At 46.6% G+C, this 20060-nt stretch overlaps 1 protein-coding gene across 4 annotated transcripts in view; it reads right to left on the reverse strand.

Annotated features, from left to right (window-relative positions):
- Positions 1-320: 320 nt before the first annotated feature.
- The window catches only part of pkd1a (polycystic kidney disease 1a), an 87149-nt gene continuing 67409 nt past the window's right edge, over positions 321-20060 (reverse strand). For all 4 annotated transcript variants that reach the window (XM_053675977.1, XM_053675976.1, XM_053675978.1 and 1 more), the window contains 29 exons: positions 19574-19862; positions 18867-19083; positions 17851-18010; positions 17287-17442; positions 16755-16899; positions 15355-16059; positions 15048-15210; positions 14673-14934; positions 14265-14460; positions 13939-14109; positions 13686-13829; positions 13266-13473; positions 12865-12991; positions 12602-12715; positions 12108-12157; positions 11566-11756; positions 11053-11125; positions 10819-10931; positions 10344-10543; positions 10008-10202; positions 9223-9362; positions 8922-9052; positions 8066-8186; positions 7857-7982; positions 7406-7580; positions 6510-6797; positions 6264-6398; positions 4589-4906; positions 321-4271 (listed from right to left, as the gene is read on the reverse strand). In XM_053675977.1, coding sequence (XP_053531952.1) covers positions 3075-4271; positions 4589-4906; positions 6264-6398; positions 6510-6797; positions 7406-7580; positions 7857-7982; positions 8066-8186; positions 8922-9052; positions 9223-9362; positions 10008-10202; positions 10344-10543; positions 10819-10931; positions 11053-11125; positions 11566-11756; positions 12108-12157; positions 12602-12715; positions 12865-12991; positions 13266-13473; positions 13686-13829; positions 13939-14109; positions 14265-14460; positions 14673-14934; positions 15048-15210; positions 15355-16059; positions 16755-16899; positions 17287-17442; positions 17851-18010; positions 18867-19083; positions 19574-19862 — 6510 coding nt within the window. In that variant the 3' untranslated portion in view covers positions 321-3074. The remainder of the gene's footprint in view (positions 4272-4588; positions 4907-6263; positions 6399-6509; positions 6798-7405; positions 7581-7856; positions 7983-8065; positions 8187-8921; positions 9053-9222; positions 9363-10007; positions 10203-10343; positions 10544-10818; positions 10932-11052; positions 11126-11565; positions 11757-12107; positions 12158-12601; positions 12716-12864; positions 12992-13265; positions 13474-13685; positions 13830-13938; positions 14110-14264; positions 14461-14672; positions 14935-15047; positions 15211-15354; positions 16060-16754; positions 16900-17286; positions 17443-17850; positions 18011-18866; positions 19084-19573; positions 19863-20060) is intronic.

The raw sequence follows: 20060 nt of genomic DNA on the forward strand, positions 1-20060 counted from the left end.
AAAGAAAAGAAAGAAAAGGCGGCTGCGCCCATAGATGCGTGAAACGTTGGAGAGATCTCCGTATAAAAGCAATAAGAACACTTTATAACGGTAGCGGTATCGTACCTCTGTTGTAGATGTTCTTAAGTTATTTATAGACGAACCGGATTTTTGAGTTATTGCTTAAAACCCAGTGGAAACTTTTAAGTCTCATGGTTTAAACGAGCTCATAGTTGCAATAACTTTAAATATAAGTTTTAATGTTGGATTGTACTGTTTACCGAAATCGACCCCACTCGGTGACCCCACTGAGACGTATGGACCAAGAAAAAAGGACCACGTTGAGCTGTCAAACTCTTTATTTGACTTTGTCAAGTGCAAAAGCATTTTAGCCGAAGTGCTACAGACAGAATACAACTGCACGATAAAATACTACAACAAAAACGCAGCCACGAGTGTTGCCACGAGCAAAATTCATTAACACGAACACACACACACACACACACACACACACACACACACATTTTAGCATGCAAACTGACTTTGGCACTTCAAACGTGAAATCATTTTAATCTTAAATATTTACTGCCCCAAACTTCATTTAGTGTCGAACCAAAGGAGGAGGGGGGTGGAGGAGGGGGGGGGGGGGGGGGGGGGGTTAATTAAAACACTGTATCTATTGGGTAAAAAATAAATCTTCAGTGCAGGTTGAAGCAAAAAATAAGTTGCGAATGGAGGTTCCTTAATCAGTATTTACATCAGGACACCGATATGTACAAACACACGCTATCTGTAGACGGGGAGGAAGTTAAAAGTATGCAATAAGCGGTGTCGAAGTCTAAACTCGAACTAACTGTTCTGCGCTGCTCGTAAAACGTGGTTATGGCTTTAGGGTTTTAGTCGAAATACTTTTACTATTAAACCTTCATGTCCAACAGGAGACAAACAAGAACGTGACATATATTAAAAAAAAATACAACAACACTGAGCATTATACTGGTTTTGATTGTTTAAAGGGTCCCTGAGCATCACCGTGGTAAACAACACATTTATGGGTAAAGTATGATTACTGCCCAAGCCAAAACTATTGGAACGTCAAGGTCAATTCTGGCCAAGTTTGAGATCAGAAGATGGACATGAGACGAGAGTTTATGATTTCAGCTTTTATTTCCTGGTATTTCTGTCTAGACGCGTTAAACAACCTAAAACATAGAACCTTTTGTATCGGACCATCCAATTTTGGGGCAAGCAGAAATATCGGAAGACGGTGACGGACTAAACAGTAAACACCTCTGAACATCTACTCGTGGTTTTAGCCTTCAGTTCCACCGGTGAAGACTGCGTTTGTTGTTTTAAAAAAAGGAAAAACCAACACGAAGATCTGAGAGATGTCTATGGGAGAATAGTCATCTATGGGTGTAAAGAAAAAAGAAAGGGAATTGACCTTGCCATTCCAATAGTTTCGGAGGGGACTGTATGTTCTAGAAAACGTAGCAAGAACACCAAGCAGAACTGTTTCCTGATGTAAAATAACTCGAGGACGGTTCTGGAAAGAGATATAGATGGGGAAACATTACGTTACAAGCGAATTATTAAATACGCCGTAGCGTGAAAGACCTTTTACGTATGAAATAAAGTGCTAGGTATAAAAGTACTTTTATTTATTAAAAAAAAAATTTAAAAAATCACAATAAATCTCTCGATGCTTAAATGAGTACCAAGCGAATCAAAATGCAGAGTAATGTTCTGGAAGCTATCTCTTATTCAATTTCGTACCAAGCTTATTTAAATTCATAAACAAACAAACAACAACAACAAAAAAAAACAACAGCACTCACATTCACTTTCCGAAGCAATCATGTACATACATCAATACAAGGTGCTTTTTAAATAAAATTAAAACCGTTATTCAAAAGCAACAATAAAGCAAAACGGTAACAAACGTTACAATTAATAACACATTAGCGCCTCTTTTATTTATTTTATTTTGTTTGTTCTCGCTATTTACAACGTGGAGGATGTTTGGACTGGTTTCCCTCTTTAATCACTTCTTATTCTTGCCGTGTTTTTTTTTCCGTTTCTCTTGGTTTTCCGCTCCCGAAGGCCGAAACAACGGATCCGTCTTTCATTCTTTGCTACTCTGTAATGTTTCTTTCTTACTCTCGACTCTTACTCTTTCCCTTAGAGTTCCTTCCAACTGCTTGCTCCAATTTAAACTCGAACACGAGCTTTCTTTTTGTGAATAACGAGGCTTGCTAGTATAGATACTAGCATGCTAGCAGCCTCATGACCTGTACAGAAGTGTGCTTGTGAATTCAAGAAGTGTTTGATTTAATGCCGTTTGCCTGTGTGTGACACGTACGAGTAGAACTAAAAGACGTGCATTATGCATAAGTACCTGCAAGCAAAGCTCTATGTGCTTAATGCTGATATGTTAGTGTGCGTGGACGTGGGTGTGTGTGGGTGTGTGTGTGTGTAGCTTCCTTCTTTGATACATCGAAAATTATTACTCGAACATTACTTATACAAAACATTACTTTATATATAATACATGGCACCAAACGTAACTCAAAAACGTAACTCACTACGAATCCGCCATTTTGTGACAGGCTTGCACTACATCACTTCCTGCGAGGTTGTTGCTAAGACAGCACGAGGTGTGCTCTTGTCGAGTCAACCCTTTGTGACCACCAGGGCCATGGGCTGGTTGAGGTCATTGAAGGTGAAGGAAGGGTGGGGACTTGTGAGGCAAAATCTAAAGGGTGACCAGCACCTTATTGCTAATGCTAATGCACGCTAAACGTGCAGCATTTTGACTTGGCCAAACTGCACTGCTCTGGGAAAAACTGATCATGAAGTTGCGATACATTTCTGATTCCCTTCTTTCCACGTTTAAGCTGCTCTTTTTTTTCTCTTTCTTTCTATTGTTCTCGAAGGACTGGCAACAAAACCCGCTGTCACCGAGGCCCTACCTTACTGTCACAGATAACCGTGAACCCCCAACTTATAGAAGAGTCACTGTTTATTGTCTCTTTACCTGACTTCAATCTAACAGTCTTCCTTCCAAAAGACCAGGAAGTGGAACCTTCTGGTCCTTAAGGTTTGGCGTGTCCTGAGATAGGCCTGTCTGTGTTGGGATGGATCTTGTTTTTCAGAGGTGGGGGTTTGTGCTTACGTTTGCGTGTGGGCATGGTGGTGGTGTGCGCTGGATGTTGGAAAAGGCTGGATGGGAGGTCCTCTGTATAACTAGGTGGGTTCCATTCAAGGGCTCGAGGGACCGGGACTGGGGTTGCGATAGCAGAACTTGGGGCCGTAGAAGGGGCAGTGATTGGAGTGGGGGTCTGTGTTTGAGAAAGAACTGGTTTGCTGGCACAGCCAACAGTCTCAGCATCTCTTGGAATGATTGGATTAACCTTCTTCCGGCTTGAAGCAGCCTTATGAGAACCTTTGGCAGTCTTGTGGGACCTCGCTTCCGCTAAACTTGCACTTGCACCTACTACACTGGCACTTGCTTCTATCTTGACGACACTTTCCTCTACCTTGATGGGACTTGAATCTACCTTGGGAGGATTTGGTTCAGTCTTACGGACATGTGCTTCCACCTTATCAGAAGTTAATAGTGGACCCATATCTGTCCTTTGAAGACTTGAATCCTTTGGTAACATGACCTCTTGAGGACTTATCTGGTGTCCACTGGTATCACTCTTGCGGGATCCTCGGTCCGTTTTGTGAGAACTTTTCTCACTCTTGGGGCGAGCCTTGTCCATGTTTCCATCTTTCTCAACCTTGCGGGGACACACCTCTACCGAGTGGGGGCGTCTGCGTGACCCGTTCGTTCTCCTCTGTCCTGCAGAGTCCTGGCCACCGCTGTGACGTACTCCATGGCTCCTTTTCCGAGTCTTCCTCTGGACTTTCTCCAGCCGGCACTCAGTGCGGTACAGTTCCTCGGTGGCTTGGTTGACCCTGTCCAGCTGCAGCAGCAATGCGTCAAAGGCTGGCAAAACCCTTCGAAGAGTGGCCTCGGTTTCTGCTCGTTCTCTCCAGGCCTGACCTCCTGCTACCACCCCCAAGGTTAAGGTCAGACCTAAACCAAGACCCGCAGTGTCAGCTAGACTGCACGGGCTGCTGGACAGAGGATGCCAAGAAGCCTCGGAACCACAGTCGACACTGTCAGGAGTCGGGGGGGCTTCAGGGGCATCCAGGTGAGGGAGACAAAGGGATTTGCAGTCGCTGGTAGATGAAGATCGGGATGGTGGGAGTTCCATACCTTCAAAACGCACCTTGTGACGGAACTGTATGGAAGAAGAAACAAAACAAAGAACTAAGAACGAAAGCCAAGATATGCTGTATTATTCATACTATCGAGGTCGAACTCCGGATGCAGTATACCCATTACCACAAGTATTTTATACAAGATTTCGGGGTCAGTAGTTCAAACCGTCCTTGTGGCCTTCCATACCTCATCTTGCCCCTATGAGGCCATAACATAAGGTACCACGATTAAACATGTCCCAAACTGATCATTTTTCCACATTCTTGCACCCCTTTTTACGTTCAAGGTCAGGAATTTTGGTTGAGGTTCTGGAAACTACGCTAAGCGTGAACCCACCTCCTTAGTACGACTCAGGCCCATCCACATCTTGAGGCGTCGTAGGAAGAGTTCCACCATCTCATAGTCCTGGAGATCTACTGCCGGCCGGTAGAGCTCTGCCCGGACCCTGCGATAGTTCCTTAGTAACACAGAAGTCACCAGCCACAGCAGGACGAGACGCAGTGCCGCAAAGCTGACATGAAACACGTAGCAGGAAGCGTAGCAGGGATAGCCTTGGTCTGCTCGCCATAACCACATACCACGCCCCCCCGAGCCTAGCAACGACAGGCAAGCAGACCCAACCGACCCATATCCCTGTATAACGGAGTGAAAAAGCTGGGAAGAGAAAGGAAGACATTTTACCCTACCCATCAAAAGTTCACAAGCACTCTTACTTAATTTAATAATAATAAAGTCATCACAACTCTGGAGTAACACAAATGGATCTATGGGAATTATGTTGTGATTAAAAAATCCAAAATAAATCAAAATAATTTAGTATACAATTTAGTATAATTACATTCGACATTTCAGTCGAGTGTCTCCAAACTTTTGAACGGTAGTGTATATCAATACTCCTATAGAAACTCACTCTAAAGCCAATACTCCTATAGAAACTCACTCTGAATTCAATAGAAGAACAGCAGAAGGAAAAAAATGAACACAAACAGCACAAAGTGGGCGAAAGTACTTCAGTAATTGCTTGGGTTCTATTTGACCCGTTTATTTCTGGAAGACGCGTGCAGTAATTCACATCCATTTAGGCTGTTTGAGTGAGTCAGAGAGAAAGGCAATTTGGAAAGAGATTTTTTTTTTTTTTTTTTTTTTATACAGGATATTGACTTTGTTGTAATGCACACACGCAACAACATGGATTGTTCGAAAAGGAGAGTTTAAGTATAAAAGATATTTACGTCACGTATTCCCTCTTGTTCTTTTACGTTTACAGTGACGGCATTTTGGCAGACGCCCTTATCCAGAGTGACTTAGCCTTATCTCGTCTATAAAACAGAGCGGTTGAGAGTTAAGGGCCTTGCTCAAGGGCCCAGCAGGGGCAGCTTGGTGGTGCTATGATTTGAACTCATGACCTTCTGATCAGGAGTCCAACATCTTAACCACTTAGAAAAAAAAAAGCCTACCCACTAAGGGCACTTTCATATACGCAGTACTCGGTCAGTTTACATCAAACCCTGGTACGTTTATACCCTTGGTGTCTGCATAAACACAGACCCTTAAACTCAGGTGTGGCCAAAAACGGCCGGTCCAAGACCACCCTCAAAAGCAAGTAAGCTCATGATTCGAACCCGTACGAATTTACCAATGTCTGAAAGACGGGGTGAAACTTGTTCTCATCTGCTAAAAATGGTGCATTGGCGCAAATCGAATCAAAAGATTCAGACCCCAAAAACTTAGGTCATGTGGAATAATGGATCTGTTTGCACTTAATGAGGTTAAGATATGGCTTTTTATCCATAGACTTGTTCTCGGCAACCATTCAGATTCCACGAGAGTTTAGTTGAACATTTCTGAGGTTTTCTTCAAAGGATGCAAGTAGAACACAAACTATTCTAAGAGTGGAAGTGTGTGTGTGCACCTGCGTCTCGTTTTATTTCCGTTGCGGTGTGTGTGTGAATGGTACGGTTCCCGTGTTTCGTATAGGTACGTATAGGTGTGTGTGTGCGCTCATGCTCACAAGGTATCCCGTGTGCGAGTAAGCCAGCAGCAGCAAGACCAAAGCGAGTGCGACGCTACCGATCTCCCACATTGATCTCCTCAGTGTCCTGCCAAAGACGGCCCACTCCCTCAGAAACCGTAGCTGGTGAGCCGCCTGTAGAACAGAGGACACGGGAATGGGAAAGATTTAAAATGAAATTAAATGGGTACCTCCACGACTTCTTTAAAGGTCAGCGTGTAGTGTAGCCTAGGGTAGAGTTCTCACCTTCAGTACCAGCAGGAAGAGTAGCATGGCGTTGAGCTGGATCAGAACCTGGCTTTGTTGCCCAAGAGGAAAGAAGTTAACGAACGATTCCCGCTGACGAAGTAGCGAGGCCCAGAGGTGAGATGCAAGGGCGGAGCGGCTGAGGTGGAGGGCGGAGACACAGGCCGCCAGCAGAAGAGTGACAATGCCCACCAGATTCCACACTCGCAAGAAGTAGCCCCACCCCTGCCTGAGGGCGGACACACCCTCTCGCACGGAGAAGTAAATAATCAAGATCACCAGGATGAGCTAAGAGAGGGAAAGAAATGGAGGAACGGCGCATTAGATTGTTTGTGTGAAGGAGACTGCGAGATTGGCTGAGAAGCAGTGAACGGCGGTTCCCTTTACAACGGAGGGAAATTGTGATTGACTGCTACGGTGAGGAACAGTGATCGTTGGCAACACAAGAACGCGATTGGATGAAAGCCAGAAATTGAGGGTTAATGTGAGGAGCCTTGGGTTGGACAGCGATTGATGGTTTCTGAGAGAGAGAGAGAGAAATAGAGAGAGACAGAGACAGTAAGGGACCGCCAGAGATACGGAGATTGACGGCTACTGTGAGGAACCAAAGGTAGAATGTAACTGATGGTTACCAGGAGGAACAGAACAGAGGTGGAGATTGATGGTTAACATGTGGAATACAGGGGAGATGGCAGGTAGGGTAAGGATTAGAAGAAAGAAGGAGCAGATAGGAGATCTTTTGATGGTTACAGTGGAGAACCTAGGGGAAGATGGCGACTGGTTAGTGAGGCGAGGCGAGGGAGAAGTGACCGTGGGGATCCGGAAGGAACAGAGGGGAGACGGCGACTGACTGTTAGCGTGAGGAACAGAGGGGAGAAGGAACAATTGCTGGTTACCGTGAGGAACAGCGGGAGGTCCAGGCCACGCTGGAGGGTCTGCAGGCTGCAGGTCTTCAGGTCAACGCTGGACTGAGTGCGCTCAGAGACGGGGAACTCCAACAAGAAGGAGAAGACGGCCAGCAGGTCTGCGTTTGTGTTATAAAGAGAGAACTCCACGAACAGAGCCCTCGTCCTGAAAACACACACACACACTGAAATGAGCAATTCTGTGCGTACTTCAATCTCTTTTCCAGGAGTTCGTATGATTTTCCACATGATTACTGCAATAACTCTTATTCCAGTGATGAGATTTAAATTGCTTTTTTCCTGTATAAACATTTTTAAATGTGATTGTGTGTGCTTTTTAATTGCGCCCAATGTAGTTTGCACTCGGCGTTCTCGCCGTTTTCATTTGGGCTAAAGTATTGGCACCCCGGGCTCTCTGGAGTGTGCGTGCGTATACACTTACAGTGGATCCAGCCACTGGTGTTTATGAAGTTGTTCTATGAGGACTCTGGATTCTTCCATCTTCCTGCTGAGCTCCTGTACAAACCCACCACTGTTGTACACGGACACCTGACCCCAGTGCCACGCTCTACACACACACGAGACAAACACTTTAGCATAGCTACACACCTGAGCTGAAGACTGTGCGTGCGTGTGTGTGTACACTCTTACCTGTTGCTCTGGGACACACTGTGGCTCCAGTTCACTGCCAGTCCTGAACCTGACTCCGCCCATCCTGCTGGGCCACATCCAAACCAGGAAGCTGCTGGAAAATAGCCACGTGTAGGGCAGGCTGGAGAGGAAAGAGGAGATGGCGAGTTAAACAGGTCGCACTTGGTACGGGACACACGCATGCACGTACGCACGCACGCACGTGTCATTCACTTCTGCCTCACCCAAACACACACACACACACTACATCCATGAAGGAAAATAAGATTTTCAACTCCCTGTGTACACACCGTCAATGAATACAATATGCAAGATTTATTCCTGTTATAGTGATTGAGTTACTATTTACTCCTTTCATTTATTTGTGTGTGTGTGTGTGTCGGGGGGGGGTGTATGTGGGAGGAGGGTAGGTTTTTATATCTTGGTGGGGATCAAATAGAAATATCTGACATTTCTGACTTTGTGGGGACACGAGGACAAGGAAAACAGCTTTTTACAAAACCTGCTGCTTTTATTTAAAGAACTAAAAGGTTTCCTCCATATTTGGGTGTAGCATGAGAGTAATTAGCTACATTAATAATCATCAGTGAAAGGTTCTCATAAAGACAGTATGAAAAGCTTGTGGGTGTGTGTGTGTGTGTTAGTCAAAAACAAAATCTCCCCCAACTGTTGGAGAAACGAAACCATCAACAGGCTCCAATCAAGCGGTTGTTCTACTGGATTTTACATAATAAAATACGCCTCCAGGCTAACACACAGTTTCATCACTATGATGCGTGTTTACTTTCAAAGATATTTAAAAAATCCATACGTTAACGTCCTTAAGGACTACCTTACGTCTGTCTCTCTCTCTCACCTGGTTGAGATCTCTGCTGACGGAGGCGGGGCTTCCCCAGCAGCAGGCTACCTGTCCCGTCCATAAGGGCGGCGCCATCTAGTAACCGTGGCAACAGGAAATCGGACAGCCACGCCCAAACGTCCTCTCGTCTAGGCGCAAAAGTATAACGACGAGGTCAGTTTCAAGTGGGACGTCCATAAAATGAGACCATCTGCGTTTTATACTCTGGTTTTCGTTTTTTTTTTTAAATGTCATGGATGTCAGACAATTCAAAACAAGGTGCGTGTGTGCGTGTGTGTGTGTGAGTGTGTGTATATACCTGCTGATGTTGTTGAAGCGCCGTGTGTGGAGGTGGTTCTCTAGCTGAGTGTGCAGTCTCAGGTGGTGAGCGTCTTTGGTCGAGTCGGCGTAATTCAGCAGCAGGACGACAAGCAGGAAGAGCATGTAGAGGAGGAAACCCTGCACACACACACACACACACACATACACACACAATCATCATCACTGTGTCCAACATACTGTCCCTCACTGTATTCACACAACAATAATGTACCACTACATGAATACTGAATGCATATTTAAATAGATATATAATGCAAACCTAATCAGAATATACTGCTTAAAGCGGCAGTATGTAAGTTTTTTTTTTTTATGTGTGTGTTTGAAATGTTAATGAGTAACAATATTGTGCTTATTTATTTATGCTTGGACTATAATTTTTACTATATTGAGTTAGCATCACCACATAAATTCTGTATAACGTGGAGTTATTTGTCAATAACTAATGTTAATGTATAGCAAGGGCCATGTGTTTTTTCCTTGTACGACTACGCATTTAAAGTCATAAAGAAATAAGAGTTCTACATTTACAAATGCATGTTCACCTGCTTCACGCAATCATCATATCCTGAAAGTTACATACTGCTGCTTTAAAGTGTCTGGGTGAAGTGGTTGGGTTAAGCAAATAAATAAACATCATCATCAATACTACTACTACTAATAATAACAATAATAATAATAATAATAATAATAATAATACAATAATAGTGTGGATGTACACGTGCCTCTGTGTGTGTGTGTGTGTGTGTGTGTGCGCGTCCACACCTTGAGCATGCGGTGCAGCAGACGGACTTTGCGCGCCTCCTCTCGGGCCTGTGACAGGGCAAAGCCTTGAGGAGGTCGGACTCTGGGCACACGTTGGATCACTCGCTCCACCCGGGGACAATCCACCAGCACATCACCGTCCTCCGGCCTCAGACGGGCCACCAGCAGCCCGAAATACACACCCTCTACCAACACCTACACAAACACACACACACACACGCATTCACAAAAGAGCTGTTTACAATCAGTTCTGTGTGTTTACTGTTTCTGTGCCACTGACTGAAGATGTTTGTGTGTGTGTGTGTGTGTGTGTGTGTGTGTGTGTGTGTGTTAGACCTTTAGAGGCTCCAGGATGCAGAACGACGTCAGAAAGCTGACGATACAGGAAATGAGCCACATCAGAGCCACGCCTTCGCTGAAGCGCCGCCCCAGCCATATCGACAGGCTAGTGGACAGGATTAGCCCCGCCCAACTCCCCCAGAGAGCGACCAATCCACAGAGTGGAGGAAACGGTCTCGGCTTACACACATCCATCACTACTGAGACAGAGAGGGGGAGAAAGAGAGAAAAAGAGGGTTTCTTCGCTCAGTCACCCAGCAGAGAGGGTGGGGTCAAGCAGAAATCCCCGACATATGCTTTACATTTAAAATATGCAAATGATATGCAAATCGATTCTTACCTTGTAGTGCAAGCGAACTGTAGTTGACATAAACAGGTCATTTAATGAACATTACTGTAAATAAGTAGCTGTGTGCATATGTGAGTGCGTGCGTGTGTACCTGTAGGTGTGTGTGTGTGTGTGTGTGTGTACCTGTACGTGAGGTGAATGCAGTTTTAGGTGGATCTCGGCGCATGGCTGCAGGAACAGGTTCACTCATCTTCTGTAGCAGAATCACCTCTGTCTTATCCCCAAATATACTGGACCTGCAACACACACACACACACACACACACACACACACACACACCTTAGACATGATGAGATAAGGTGATTGAGGTGATTATGGGTGAAATTTTACAGGTCATGAGTGAGGAATGGCACTCACAGGTCGCCCATGTCGCTGTCAGTCTGAGAGAGCAGCTGTCCATCAGCCAGGATCCGCTTCAGGAGATCCTCATCTGTCGATCACATCCAGGAACCAATCAGGTAAAAGGGCGGGAGACTCACAATCACCCAAATATAACATTCCTTTACAGTCTTTTATATATAGACTGTGTAGACGGGACTATAGACAGCACAGCTTTATTTAGTAAACGTGTTGATGGAGAGAGAAACAGTCTCGATTCACATGAGGTGAGACGTAGATCTTTTTAAAAAATCTGTAAACGAATTCTAAATCCGCTATAATCATGAGGCAAGACCCCTCATGAACCCTTTTAGAAACGCAGGAACCTTGTCAGGAACCCTTTCAGGAACTCATCTGCAGAAGGTGGAAATGCACATTCATGTTACCAGGCTGTACCCCACGCATTAGCTGTAACATCGGATTTGCTGAAAAGGAAGTGACATCATCAGTGACATCATCTTCACCAGGTTCTTTATCCACATGTTGAAGTACCTGAAGATGTGAAGTATTTGTTCCTGTAGTCGTGTCCCACCACCATCTCATCCTCCTCTGGGTTAAAGGTCATGTCCACCCCAAGGTGTCTGCTGCCCTGACCTCGCTTCAGACGAGGAGGAAGTCCCGCCCCCATCTCGATCGACGGCTCGGTCGTCACATCCGGCCAATCGGCATCCGGAACGCTCCACCTTCACCGAGAGACGGGTGAAGAGTCAGATCAGGTTCTCTCTTATTCTTTTTCTTGCACTCATTTCTGGCTCTGAACAGCGAATAGTGCCTGCTCATTTTCTCTCTCTCTTTCTCTCTCTCTCTCTCACACACACACACACACACACACACACACACACACATCAAACACCATTCAGGTATAATCAGGCACTCATTCCTTCACATAACCTGACTCAGCTTCAGACTTCAGTGATCTATGATGGCAATAATGATGATGATGATGATGATGAAAATGTGTCTGAATACCTCTTTCATTCAGCACAAAAATCTGCCAATCATCATGACTGTTGCCATGGAAACAAGCGGCTCACCTTTTGGAGGAAGGAGTAGGGCGGTCGATGTTGGTCTCCTCTGAGTACGTCTGCAGAAGAAACAAAGTGAACGAGGTGAAAAGTCAAACCCGACTCACGTCACGTCGCATCAACATCAACACCAACAAGCTCTACCACACTTCAGTATGTTCGGTCCGGCCCAAGGGCTCAGAGGGGCAGTGAAATCCAAACTGCACTTACACTATTTATGACGTTACGCAACACAAAACAGGCTCATGAACATATTTAAAGACAGGTGCAGTGTCAAGTTCAGTGACGTCAACACTCGATACAGTACAATGTTATTCAATACAAAACAAAGAGGCCACGCCTCCTTCACTAAGACTGACAGATACACAGGCCACGCCTCCTTCACTAAGACTGACAGACACACAGGCCACGCCTCCTTCACTAAGACTGACAGACACACAGGCCATGCCTCCTTCATTAACACTGACAATCGTGTGCAGAGGCCACGCCTCCTTCCGTCTCACCTCTGTGATTCCATTGAAAATGAGGAAGGAGCTTCCGGTGAGGGAGTTATCAAGGAAGTCATCGATTTCCAGAGACTCCTGGTCTACCTGAGAAGGGAGCTGCTCCACTAAGACCTGACACACACACACACACACACACACACACACACACACACACACAGACAGTTTTAGATTATAAATGTGCCTCCTTTTTGGAGCAAGTTTAGGTGTTTGCATATGTGTATGTGTGTGTGTGTGTGTGTGTGTGTGTGTGTGAGACTTACTTTGCTGCGGCTGAGTCTGAAGAGACAGAAGATGAGAAGGTAAATAGGATACACCACCAGACAGCTGACCACTCCCACTCCCACCACTTCTGCGTTCAGAGACACCTGCTCTGATACGGGAACAAAGCTGGAACACACACACACACACACACACATACACACACACACACACAGGATGACACCATAATCACAAAAAGTCCAATTTAATTCATAATATACCTTATATATTTTATGATTGATTCTAATACCACAATAATAAAGCAACAACAATTTAAACCTACCTTATTTATGTAACATAAAGGTCCTATGTTTAGAGACTAAGTGTAAGTGTGTTAGGTGTGGGTGTGTGAGAGAGAGAGAGAGAGAGAGAGAGAGATAAGGGGAAGTGGGCGTGGCTGTACCTGTTGCCGTAGGTGACTGTGGCGTACCAGACGGTGTTTGCGAGCATGATGAGGTGGAGCAGCGTGGAGCAGCACGTCGCCCTCTGCAGGCGGGTGAAGGGACTGCGCAGGGGTCGTTCCCATAGTGACAGCCACATGTGGCTATCACACACAGCCCTCTGGAGCTCCCAGGTGAGGAGGCGGGGCCAGCATCGAAGCTCCACCTCCTCTGCATGGACAAACGGTGAAGGAAGACAAAGACAATATGTAAGATATTTTAACTTACACAAACAACTGTTAATTATCTTAATTATGGAAATAACATCATGTTTATTAATATCATCCACATATCTGTAGCGGACACGTACGGCCGGGCCAATCATTCGGAAAACTGCTCGCTTAAAAAAAACAAAACAGGTTCTCAGATGGGCGTGGCTTTACCTGATGGCTCGACCTCTATCTCCACCCTGCCGTCTGTCTTCTCGTTGTCCACAGAGAGCCACTCCTCCACCAGGAAGAAATACAAGCTTCCTGTCTGCAAGTCCTTCACCAGCACATACTGCAGCAACCAGGCTGGAGAGAGACCTGACACACACACACACACACACACACACACACAGACACAGACACAGACAGTATGTATAAATAAAATACGCAACATATATAATATATACAGCTGGAGTCAGACTCGTACCTTTGTTGTCGTGCCACACTCGGATTTTGAGCAGGTTTCCGAGGCTGGAGTCAGTGGCGATGTGGAAAATGTCCAGACTGTTGCGTGTAAACGCTCCAACTCGGTCCAGGTGACGGTGTCCGCTGCGGCCCTCGCTGCCATGGAGACTGACGCCAACGTGGGCCGTGGTGCCTGAAATGGAGCTCTTATTACTGTCAGAGGTTACGGTGTAAAAACACAGAGGGAACCCATGAGTTCTACACTGACGGATGCCATGAAAATCAAACTAAACCCTCCTGCACCAGTAAGTACCAGTACGACCTGACCTCTCAGCCCCGCCCCCTCACCTGCCCCTCGCGTCCAGCCGGTCTTGACCTGGATCTCGTATTTGTAGAGTCCGTCTTTCCCACACAGCGGCACCACGGAGGCTCGTCTCAGATCCAGCTGGTCCAGTTTCCTGAGCACGGCGGCAGCAACAGCGTAGCACACCAAACACACCACGCACACCAACAGCACCACCAGACTGCGGCCGATCGGCGCGTCCTGTCAGAGATAACGCACAGAAATGCCGCGAGATCCACGTTAGAATGTTTACAAAAATACAAAGTTCTATTTTCCCCCCGAAGCCAAAGCGAAGGCTTCTGCACTAATCCCAAATCATGTTCTACTGGGCATCTAGTGAGGACTACGAAGGTTCTTCATTACGTTACAGCGTCATTAATGTTCATACGCATCTCACGCTTGGGGTCACTCACGTGCACAGTGAAGCTGACGGCGTGCAGCGGGACAAACAGACTGGCGCCGAAGACCGTGAGGTGGCGCGTGCTGCACACAGCCTGCCCTGCGCTGGTCTCGGGCAGGGGAACCATCCCGTCCGTCTGCCACATGTGCCCCAGTTCACTAAAGTACTGACAGAGCACCGTGAACACGCCCACCTCCACACGGATCCGAACCGGCCAATCAGGAGTGCAGCCCGCCGACACGTTGATGAAGTGATCCTGCGTGGTGTCGTACAAGCTACAAAGACACGGCAGAGTGATTACGGAAAAAGAAGGATCCTGGTCCTAGGGTTATGTTTAGGTCACAAATAAAAGCACCACAGGTCCAGGTTCTATTATTTATTCTCTTACAGTGGAGACAGGAAGAAGGTGTAGAGCTGGTGGTCGAGGCCCTGCCCCTGCACCATGCTGAGCGTGATGCGCTTCCTGTCTGTGCTGGTGTACTCATTAGGACTGTTAGAGGTGTGCAGGTAAGCCATGATTGATGGGTCTGACTCTTGTGCATCTGGAGAACCTGGAAGTAAAGAGAAACACACACACACACACGTATATTTAACGTACATTTCATTTAATGCACAAAAACAAGTTCTTCCTTACATTATAGCAGATATAAGCAGTCGTTAACTTCTGCCCCCTGGTGTCCAGGGTGTAAAATTACCTTCCACTATGGTGAAGTTGAGCTGGATGTAGACTCCAGCCCGTCGGTTGTTGTTCCCCGTGCTCACTTTGACGATCACCGAACCACACCTACTCACATTCACCGCCCCCGCCGGGTCCAGCCTCGCCCCTGTGCTGTTTCTGTCCAGTCCCGCTGTGGTGCCATTGTTCAGCGCGACTCTGATGGCCTGGCTCTCATTTAAGTCGGCGATGGGGATCTGGGAGCCATTGACGGTGCGGAACTCCATGGACGCCACCTCGGTGGAGACGGTGTAGTTGGGGACATAGTTAAAAGGGAATGGGTTGGGCTCCACCTGGAAGAGCAGCTGCACGATGCCCTCGCTGGCGCCCCCGCTGGTGCTCAGGCTGCTGCCCAGGCTGGAGTTGAACGCCCGCGGGATAGAGAAGCGGCGGCACTCGGGGGCATCGCTGGACCCGTAGCACAGCAGGCTGAGCGGGTCAGCACGTTTCCCTGCGGCCGCTATCTCGGCTCCACGCAGAATCAGCGGCTCCTCGTTCAACACGCGAGACAGCATCAGGATACGCATGAGCTCCGACGACAGGGTGTAGGCTTTAGCGGCCACGCGCAGGGGGTGGGGCTGATCCATCAGCGGCGACTGCAGAGACTGAAGCGAGATCGTACCACGATCCTCTGACTCCTCTGGCGGCGACGACGCTGCCTCGCTCACCTGGTGGATCAGATCCCCTGCAGAACAGGTCCGTACTATTTCACTTTCTCAGTTCATTAAACTATCATTTGGCCACCTGCCACTACGTTCACGTACTTTAACGAATTAACTGCACCTGGAAACGGGTGCAAATTCAAACAGCTGTTTCTAACCCTAAACCCTAACACTAACCCCTAACCCTAATCCTAACCCCTAGCCCTATATCTAACCCTAATCCCTAACCCTAATCCTAACCCACAAACCTAATCCCTAACCCTAATCCCTAACCCTATACCTAACCCTAATCCCTAATCCTAACCCATAACACTAATCCCGAACCCCTAACCCTAATCCTAACCCTAATCCCTAACCCTATATCTAACCCTAATCCTAACCCATAAACCTAATCCCTAACCCTATACATAACCCTAATCCCTAACCCTATATATAATCCTAATCCCTAACCCTAACCCCCTAACCCTAAACCCTAACCCTAACCGCTAACCATAACCCCAACCCTAATCCTATACCTAACCATAATCCTTAACCCCTAACCCTAATCTCTAACCCTATACCTAACCCTAATCCCTAACCCCTAATCCATAACCCTATACCTAACCCTAATCCCTAACCCTAACCTTATGTGTTACCATTTTAATAACAGTCGAAATGCGCACTGTTCTGTAAAAACGAAGCAGGATGGAAGAGATTCGGATTTGGCCATGTAACTCACCCATGATGTTGAGGATGTTGTCCGCGATCTCTGTGGGAGTCACCGTGCCCTGCTTGGTGTCCGTCTGTAGGATCTCCAGCATCGACTCCAGTTTATTCAGCGTGCTGTTCTGACACTCCTCACACACAAATTCCCGGCTCACAGCCTACACACACACACACAAACACGCACACACACACACGGCTATAAATCATTAAATCACCTCACTTTTCTTTATTTCTCGGTGCAATCTAGTTATCCCTTTCATCCCTCCATATTACTTCTCACTTTGAATTCACGTGGAGGGAATTAATGAATTCATTATTCAGGACAACGATGTATGAAGCTGACGGTCCACTCATTTGTTCTCGCATTCTGTCTCATCTCAACCTAACCCTAACCCTAACCCTGTCTCAGCACACGTGTAAATGAATTCGACATAAATAAGAGAAATGACATCGCAACTTCATGAATGTCAAATTCAATTCACGAGCAGATTCATAAATAAGTAAGGCTTATATTGTGTGTGTGTGTGTGTGTGAGTGTGTATCACCGTGCACTGGGCGAGAGCAGCCGAGGTCTGTTGGATGTCACTGACGGTGTTGAGGTCTAGTGATGTCAGAGCTCGGGTGATGTTTCCTCTCACGCTCACTCTGTACCGCCTCTCCTGCTTCGACACACTGCTCCCGCGCTGCACTCCCTGCTCGTACTGCACACACACACACACACACACACACACACACTTACCTAAGGACATACACTGTAACTTTCAGTTCTACCCCTGAGAAAGTCTCTTTTTTGGGGGGGGGTTCTTTTTTTTTCTGTTTACTTGTCATTTCAGCTCTGTGAGCCTTGCCTTTTATGGAGTTTGTGGGTGTCACCAAAATGCAATCCAGCTGTTTTAGCAGCGAATTTTTACACAAAGTTTGATAAAAGAGGCCCGTTTGTCAGAGTAGTGTATCACATTATAACCATGACACCATACAAGAAACCTAATCACACACACACACACACACATACTACAGATGTGATGGATAGAGATCAGGGTAAAAACACTGGGCTTGTCTTCAAGATGTGGTTGTATGGAAGGATGGACAGATTATAGGAAGAGTCTGACCCCATTGAGCACGGTGATGAGGGCGAGGGAGAGCTCGCGGACGCGCTGAGAGTCTCCCTGTTTCAGCAGCTCCTTCAGAGTGGTGTCGGTCATCACGCTCAACCAGTGAGCCAGACTGCTGAATCCAGCAGGAACCTGCGGCAACATCACCGTCATGGTCCTAATACACAAAACACACACACACACACACAGGTAGTGTATTATTGCACACGTGGAGCTTGAGCCTAGGGATTTGGAACGCAGCCCAGCCATCAGTGGTGAACCAAACAATACGAACACGAATGAAAAAGTAACAGGGCTGGAAAGAGATAGCAGGTGAATTGGGACATAGCCTAAAGCCATGACTCATATGACCCCCCCCAGGGGTATCATCCACTGCAGCAGAAGTTGAGCTCATCTCACAGGCCTGAAGGTGAATCACATGGTCCAAATACAGACCCCCTGAGGACCTGCTACTATTCCTAGCGTTCCTTTATATATACACATGCTTCATACCTATGACGTCTACACCGAACATCACACTTTAAAGGTGTGGTTTGTGACATTTGAAAGTGTTTCAAGACCTGAAATAATTACACCATTTAAAAAAAAGACACCTTAGAAAAACATGGATTCCCCACAATGCTATGCAACCAGATCTGGCTAGTTCTTCTTTGTTTATTTTGGGCTTTGTTTTAAGTTTTCAGACATTTTTTTTCTGACCCAGAAATCAGCTTTGCCACCTGCTGAAGCAAAGTTTGTTGGTGTTGTTGTTGTTGTTTGGGCAGAGGTTTTGGAAGGAGAAGACATCAACATTACAGCTTGTCGACGTTTTCATTGTAATTGCAATTTAACTCTCAGCCAGCAAGGGGCTCTAAAAATTACAAACTGCTCCTTTAAAATAAATTCATGACTTGGGGAATCGATTTCATCACCAGACACTGAACAAGAGCACAACAAGCAATCTGATTAAATAAACAATTTAACATTGATGGACGAAGCACGTGAATTGGGACCCAGCCAAAACAATGACTCACTTGTTGAGGGCGATGATGGACGCCCCCTGGTGGTCCTCCACCGTGATGGAGACTAAGACGCTGTACCCGGCGGAGTGCAATCCAGGTGGAAGGAAGGTGGAATGTTCTGGACTAGTTCCTTTATACACGCAGAAATCATCGCAGTAGGAGTTAAAGCAACGCAACAGAAGCAGGCTGTAGACCAGCGGAGACTCTGTCTCGTCTGAATCGGTGTAGCCTAAAGGACAGAAGAGACCAGAGCAGGACCAGCATGATGTCCTTGATGGAAGGTTGACCATTTGATTTGATGCTTTGAAATATTAGTCATTAGTCACACCTGTGAGTTTCTCCACCTGATTCACATGTCCATCTACCTGTCTTCAGTCCACATGTTCTTGCTCCACTTGTCTTCCCTGTCCATCTACCTGTCTTTAGTCCACACATTCTGGCTTCACATGTCCATCTACCTGTCTTCAGTACATCTTGCTCCACTTGTCTTCCCTGTCCATCTACCCATCTTCAGCCCACACATTCAGGCTTCCCCTATCCATCTACCCATCTTCGGGTCACACATTCTTGCTCCATCTGTCTCATCGCTCCAGCTACCTGTCTACAGTCTCACCTGTCATTGTGTCACAAGTTCCACCCCTCTGACCTTTCCACCTACCTGTCTTCAGTCCATGTCTCACCTGTCTTTGTGCCACACATTCTTGCTCCATCACTCTTACCTGTGCACTTGAAGTGTACTCTCTCCAGCAGCGTGTACACCTCTGGCCCCTCGCTGTCCGACCACAGTGAACACGACCCTCCGGCTGGTGGCAGGTTGGGGTGGAGCTCGATGTTGGCCACACCCTCTTGCTCCATGCTGTCATCGGTGACGTGCAAACTGAAGACGTACAATTCCCTGTCCCTCAGTGCCCCCTTCCTCAGTACCAGGTTCATGCTGTCCTGGCCCGTTGTCGTGGTGTTCAGGTCCAGAACCAGCGGCTCATTGCGGCGGTTTACTGCCGTCCAGTGCTAACGAGAACGCACAGAAAGCACACGCAGCGTCGGGTTTAGACTTCGCTAACAGACGTGTCAGTTCGTGGAGGTCCTAACAGTTTATGGAAGGAGTCTGCAGTGTCATCACTTTCTACATGACACATGACAAGCTGCGTTTTTGAGTTATTATTAAATGGTGATGGAATGACAGTTCCGTAGCTGCTATAACATATG

Source organism: Ictalurus punctatus, chromosome 26 (genome assembly GCF_001660625.3).
Source record: "Ictalurus punctatus breed USDA103 chromosome 26, Coco_2.0, whole genome shotgun sequence".
Classification (NCBI taxonomy): Eukaryota; Metazoa; Chordata; class Actinopteri; order Siluriformes; family Ictaluridae; genus Ictalurus; species Ictalurus punctatus.